This window comes from Carassius auratus, chromosome 2, assembly GCF_003368295.1.
Source record: "Carassius auratus strain Wakin chromosome 2, ASM336829v1, whole genome shotgun sequence".
Classification (NCBI taxonomy): Eukaryota; Metazoa; Chordata; class Actinopteri; order Cypriniformes; family Cyprinidae; genus Carassius; species Carassius auratus.
Genome location: NC_039244.1, coordinates 10,244,109 through 10,251,535, shown reverse-complemented (window position 1 = coordinate 10,251,535; position 7,427 = coordinate 10,244,109). Strand labels below are relative to the sequence as shown.

The following is a 7,427-nucleotide window of genomic DNA, read 5'->3' as shown; positions in this document are numbered from 1 at the left end:
GTTTTTTTTTTTTATTACAAAAAATAAAGAACCTTTCCATGGTATATTTTTTTCTCATATGCACCTATATATTCAGAATAAACCCTGTCCACAGCTGTGTATGCTATTACCAAACAATTAAGGTTCACTCTTCATAAAGCCACCTTTATTTATTAAAAGCAGAATGAAGATGTCTATCAATGTAAATCAAAATTACATGCCTCAAATCCAGCCAAGGTCTTTAAAAGGGCAAATACAAGGCCACACACACACACACACACACTCACACACAAACACACACACATATATATATATATATATATATATATGCATGTTTACATTTTTTTTTTTCAACTGGGATGGTGGTTATGAATGAATCACCCGGTGATAGCTACTCCATTAAATCCAATTTAACTTTAGAAACAAAATAAGACTTTGATCTTAACATTTTTATTTGCATGTGGTGCTTAAACCTATGTAGTCTAATCATACAGCAATTCAGGTATCAGGGTATAACAGTACAAATTGAGATCTGATACACAGAACTGAAAACACGTCACCAAGGGGAACAGTGAGTTATTTATGAGAAACAGTGCTATGCACAGTGATGTCATTCAAGTTATCTCTGGATTCACAGTTAAATCTTCACCCAAAACCATTTAAACCAGCAATTTAGGAAACAACACTCTCAAAAAACAAACATGAAATTAAATAAAATAAAGCTACTGGTTCACCTAAATATATTAAAGAGAAGGTCCATATGGGTTTTTTGAAATATTTACAAACGTAGCTATCTTTCAATGTAAATGGTCTGCAAAGTTGTTTATCAAAAAAAGCGCATGATAAATAAAGATATTGTCCCTCAAAATAAAGAGTTGACTCTGTACCGCATTGAGTCATCATATTTTCAAATCTTCTGCAGGTTACCTATATATGCACAAAGTAATACATTTGCATAATCTCTGCCTGCCCGTGAAATACGAACACTCTGACCTGCCCACAAACACTTCCGCTAGTTAGTGTGTTTACATTATGTCTATTTACACCTCAAATAAAATAAAATTATTGTAATAAAACTGCTGTCACATCACGTAAAGATATTTAGCATGTGGAATGTGAATTTTACCGGAGGAACCACACCGAAAACCATGTATTTTCCCCCTGGAACACAATTTTTACAGGGAAACCCCCCTCGAAATGTGATTGGGCTAGTTTTTAGTAGCAGTTGGGTGGGGTTGCTACACTAATAGTAGTACCTGTATTATTTGAGTCCCCTTTAAAACCCCCCTCCCCACACTGTTAAGACAAAATTAACACCTCTGATATGACCTGCTCTTTAATGATTAAAATAAAGGTGACCTCATGATTTGATGCTGCACTTTTTACTTAATATCCACTTAAATATTCTATAAATGTGTCACAAAATACATAGCTAATGAACCGTTTCAAAGGCACACTTGCTTTGTTTATAACCTGTAACAGGTTTCAGACTCATACAGGTATAATTACACATTTCACTTATGTTGGATCAGTCGCAAGTTTTTCTTTATTTCCTCATGTCTACACAACTGTGTGTTACTGAAGAAAATGAGAGTGTTAGGGACAGGGTAGGGCAATGATTTATTATTGTTTGTTCTCCTCCCATGGTGGAAGTCTTTTCACCAATGCCTCATGGTCAGTTTTAATGCTTGCCAGCAGGCCGCCCTTATTTTCCTCTGTCCCAGAGTAATCAATCTGCTCTCCTTTGAGAGTCGTCATTTCACCACCAAGAGACCTCAAGATGGCATCACCCGCACAGATATCCCATTTTTTGATGTACGTCACATGGATGTAAATATCGGCCGTATCTTGTTCCTCATCAGTGGGGTCTAGAAGAGCTAGTACCTTATATCCTTTGAAAAAAAAAAAAAAAAACAGACACAAATATTGCATTTGTTTTTCCCTCAATGCAGTCTACAAGAGAATTAGAAAATATTAAATTCTGTATCTATGTGAATAAGTATATTCTATATTAGGATAGGATTTGAAATTGTATCCATTTGGAATTGAGTGGATTGTGAAAATTTGGGTGACAATTTGAGGTTGAATATATACATACAAATAAATACTATTTGAGCTGGGGCAAGTTAAATTAAACTATATTAAATATTTAAATGTTTATTAATAGCAAAGAATATAAAATTCTAATCAAATATAAACATTTATATTAAACTATAATTGCTGAACCATTTCAAAGGTTTTTTTTTTACTATGTAAAACATGCACCAATAATTAATTCACAATAGCACCAGGAACATGTATTTAAAAAGTAAATTGGGTCAGTTCTGTTTTAATGTGGACATTGACTGGATTTACCGCTTGCATCAACCATTTACAAATAACTTAAGTCTTGAAAAAGCTATTTAAAAGAAAAAAAAAACATACAAATTACAAAATAAATACATCAACAATATTTTGTTGCATAAATATACAGAACATTTTAGCAAATGAGTATGGATATTAATTATTGATATTTGTATTGATATTTGATATTTATATTTGTACAACAACAAAAATAGTGTTTAATACATTACCAAGAGTCAAACGTTTGGAGTTGATTTTTGAAAATGTTTAAAGAAGTCTCTTATACTCACCCAAGGCTGTGTTGATTTGATCATAATGCAGTAAAACAGCAATAATGTGAAATCTATTTTTTAATGTGATAATATATATTTGTGTATATATATGTGTGTATGTATATATATATATATATATATTCAAATGTAATGTTCATGTGATGGCAAAGCTGAATTTTCAGTAGACATTACTTGTATTCAGTGTCACATGATACTTAAAAAAAAAAAAAAAAATTCTAACATGTTGATTTGATGCTAAAAAACAAACAAACATTATTTTCAATGTTAAAAAGAAAAACATTAAGTGTTGCTTAAGATTCTTTTTTTTTTTCTTAAGACTTTTCTTATAAAGTTTAAAAGAACAGCATTTATATTATTTTAGTAATTTATATTATTTATATCTTACTGACCCCAGTCATTTGAATGGTAATGTACATTTTTGGTAGAAATGTTTTTTTTTTTCAGAAGAGGGTGATTTATAGAATGCAATACCTGCACCCCCTGCTGGTATAATTTCTGTATTGTTGCCAAAGGCCACTTGAACGAAGCTCTTCACCTTGCCCGAGTGTGAGCGTGAAACGATCACCTTAGGAAAGTTTGTGTTGTAGGAAGCACGAGGTACCACATTGGATCCCTCTCCAACAAAACCCCATGCTGAGGATGAGAACGTACGTTTGAGCAGCACAGTGTGAATTAATAAAAAAAAAAAAAAAAAAAACAAGGTCAGAACAGAACAGTGTCGGTTATAATGCCCATTACTGCCCTTACAGATAATAGTTTACTATTATAATTGTCATTAAAGACACTATAACTCGTAATAGAAATTATAATAGTAAGCTATTTTAAATTCTCATGTTAAAATATTGTTAATACAATTAATCATTACACATTTTTAAACATTGTGTAGTTCTTGTCAAAAAATCACATATTTGTTGTTACCAATAACTTACAAAAAATTTGCAAAAAATTAACCGTGTAAATCACAAATCAATTATTACTCTGAACGTCACAGCACTCCCATAATGCCTCCTGGATCCAGGATCCAAAACCACCTGCTTAATCTGGTTTTGAATATGTCTGTAAACCTCAAATTAACACACCTGTGTACCCAGTGAAGGGTTTGTGAATCACACCTATAACAGGATCCCCGTCCACAGCCACACACACCATTGTGGTGACATACTTCTGGAGATTTTCTGTTGAAAGCACAAACAGGATTTACATCCTGGTACAGCACCTGTGCACTGAATAAACATAAAACAATTCCTCCTGCTATAACAGCAGAACTAACACAATAAAACTACAAGACCACAAAATACAACTCAAACATAGATAACCTATATAAATAATGTGATCCAAGATATATTTCTACCTGCTTCTTTCCTGAAATGGTTGTAGTTTAATGGCAACGGATTTTCATTAGGAATAAAGAGTTGCACCAGACCTGTGTATTCCTGAGTGGCGTCCAGTGGATCAATCCACACTGTGATACTTTCTGCAGGAACTTCCTTCCCTCCTGAGATCTTTGCCAGAATTTCTTCAGGGATGATGTGTGTCCACACAGTGGCCTCACCCTCGGCATTAGCCTGTTCTTCTGAGTTCACCTGCAAACAATGGAAACCACACTTGAGAACATTTATGCAGTGGTACTGGTTACTTCCCTTGAATTTAGTTGTTAGAAACCTATCTATAAAGTGGGTCAATTTCAAACTTTGCAAGGGCAGTCTGGTGCTTCTGACTCTCAGCCTGTAAGTACATTTACATATTAAAATAAATTGCCACTGATGATTCAAACACAAGTTTTAAGCAGTGTAGAGTAGCACTTCTTGTTTGTCGTTTCTCTGATCACAAATGCAGACATGGTTTTGTTCACACATTACGATAAGTAATGCAATGCATAAAAAGGCCGTATAAGTTATTATAGCAAGTAATTATGTCCCCACTGGATCCAACAAATGACTCATTTGTAATGGGTTTTATTGGTTTTGTCTCGTGCCGGGAGACGGCATCACAGTATGCTTGAGGGATTCAGCCAATCACAACACACTGGATAGCTGGCCAATCAGCATACACCTTTGCTTTTCAGAACAATATTCAGTAAGGCAGGGCACAGAGGAGCAACAATAATGTACATTATGTGGAACTAAATTAACCCCTTAACTGTCACTCACCTTTTTGAAGATAAGACTTGAATGTGCATGATACAAACCTACATTTTTGCAATTCATGACTGAAAACATTTTGTTACATGATTTTGATGTATCATTTACATGGTAATAAAATGTTTGGATTTAAAATGGGTTTCAAAGGATGAATTTTGAGATTTTAAGTTGATTTCTGATGATTTCAGTTAATTTCTGATGATTTCTAAAATGTGATAGAGAAAAAGGCAACGAAGAAGTCTTTTTTTTAAACAAAGGTCAAAACTCCTGTTATAATTTAGATTTTTGAGGTGCACTCGTCATAAATTAATCTTTTACTTTTCCTACATAATTTTAAACGAAAAAAGCACGACAAGAAACATTTTTGTATATCTATATACAATGAAATATATATATATTTTTTTTTTAGCTTTTTAGCCTTTATAATCAACAATACGTTGGTTATACATCAAGTCAGCCCCTGAAAATGTATTTCATTTGAAATCATTTAACTAACCAGCTAATATTCATTAAGTATATAGACAAAACATGTATTCATGTAATTGTAGGGTTTTTCCTACATTTAAATTTTTTTGTCCCGCCAAAGCCTTATTTGATCTGTAATTGGGTTTTGTGAGTGAAACAGACTACTGACGGAGTGACGGAGAGAACGAGCACAGCGCCCCAACCCCGTGCGGACACTCCCTGTCTTCAGTTCTGTCTTTGCTCTCTCCCTCACATCAAAATCAGCTGATCCCAGGGTCGTCGCTAGTGGGGTGAAAGGTAGTGACGATTATAGGGGCACACGGCTGAGGGGGTGCCCCTGGCGATCTCAGCCGTCTGGCTGAGGCCAGCCTAAAAAGACGCTCAGGACAGTTGACAGGCCACTGTTGATTGTGGTCACAAAAGCTTACCATTTTCACGTGTTTTTAAGCCATGCCACGTGTCGATATAAACATTAAAAAGAGTTTAAAGCATTCAAACACAAGACACGGAAAAGCTCAACTGAGAAGCTGTTCCTCGCGCGCTATGTTCGGTGAGCCCGCCGGGGGGGGGAGAAAGAGAGGCGTCTCACAGACAGCAACACTGAACAGAGCTCTCCTTTGTGAAGTTCTCCTCGAACTTCCCCCTGCACCTGAATGAACAAATACAAATCGCAGTTTAAACAAACAGAAAAGGATGTGAAAGAGCCCAATTCAGCACCGCGGTGTTCTGGTGTTCAGAGCTCATGCAGAGAGAGGCGTCTCAAAACGCATAAACACTGAATTTGCCTTATTTTGCTCTTGTACCGTCAAATACAAATACCGTCAAATTCATACTGTCTTGGAAAGTATGTTCGAAAAAAAAAAACTGTCAGTTATGTCTTAAGTGAAAGTAAAAAGTTTAGAAAAAAAATTGACGTGTATTATATTGGATGGATTCATCGTCTCTTAAAGTGACTGCGCCTAATTTAGCTATATAGCTGCTGTAATGTTAATCCAAGAAAATGAAAGAAAGAAAATCACACACTGCTCTTGACTGAATTACTTTTTACCAAGAATTACTGCACAGTCAAACCAGCAATTATTCAGACACCAGATATATTTTTTTACTAGTAGGTGCAGGGCACTATAATAGATTTATGCAGGTGAGTATAGCAAAATAAAGTGAACTGCGACATATTATACCCAAAAATTCTTCATACAGTGGAACACTAATAATAATAATAATAATAATAATAATAATATTGTTAATGATAATGATAATAAAATTGGGACCAAACATTATTCAGCATCATATATATATATATATATATATATATATATATATATATATATATATATATATATAAATCTATACAGTTATGAGGCGTTTTGTGTATGTGGACAAATCTTTCGCGATGTCCTAAAAGCCAGGATTCCCACACAATACGTCCGCTAAAGTCTGATTTGTGACCTAATGACTCCTTTGAGCCAATTCATTATAATGAATGGTTAAAGCAATTGGTCTGCCCGTCAGTGTCTGAATCGGTGTAATCATTACTTCTTAGAAGAACATACACATCTAGAATGAGAAAGTAAGTGTGCTTACCCCATTTAGCAAGAGTGTTAAGTAAAATTTAGCCTTAATAATCTACAGTATGTATAGGCCTATGACAATGTGTAGTAAATTATCTCTAAAATAATTTATTTTAAAGTTAGACTGGAGTGAGATAAAACTAGATCTGTTGCTATAGCTAGCTGCTAAACATTTTATATGGGGAAAAATACACTATTACACCTTTTTAACATTACGTTTTTAATTGATATGATTATACTAAAATAATTATCAGGTCTATCAAAAAAGGATTTTATCTTCCTTAACTATGAAAGCCAGTCATGGAAATATTTAGCTTTCAGTCAGTAAGCTTTTTTTGAAAAGAGAGCAAGAAAAGATGACAGTGATCGTTTTTTTCATGCATAGGATAAAAAAAAACCTGTTTCTTTGTATTTGTTTTAAATTTAACATTTATTGTCAATATTGGACTTGCATAACTTGTGGGTACTAGGGTACTCTTTGCTGTGTGTGGATGACCATGTCGGTCAGCCACCACCGAAGACCAATTTTGACCCAGGAAAAACCCTGAATTATCTATTGGCAATATGTTTAATCTGTTTTATATTTGTTTTCCCATTTATTAAAAATAACAACATGAATTCAGTTTGCTACTTCT

General features: G+C 34.1%; 1 protein-coding gene across 2 annotated transcripts in view; it reads right to left on the bottom strand.

The window, feature by feature from the left end:
- Window positions 1–425: 425 nt before the first annotated feature.
- Window positions 426–7,427, bottom strand: part of bpnt2 (3'(2'), 5'-bisphosphate nucleotidase 2) — a 50,203-nt gene continuing 43,201 nt past the window's right edge. For both annotated transcript variants that reach the window (XM_026282739.1, XM_026282747.1), the window contains 4 exons: window positions 4,039–4,198; window positions 3,695–3,790; window positions 3,087–3,248; window positions 426–1,871 (listed from right to left, as the gene is read on the bottom strand). In XM_026282739.1, the coding sequence (XP_026138524.1) occupies window positions 1,603–1,871; window positions 3,087–3,248; window positions 3,695–3,790; window positions 4,039–4,198 (687 nt within the window). In that variant the 3' untranslated portion in view covers window positions 426–1,602. The remainder of the gene's footprint in view (window positions 1,872–3,086; window positions 3,249–3,694; window positions 3,791–4,038; window positions 4,199–7,427) is intronic.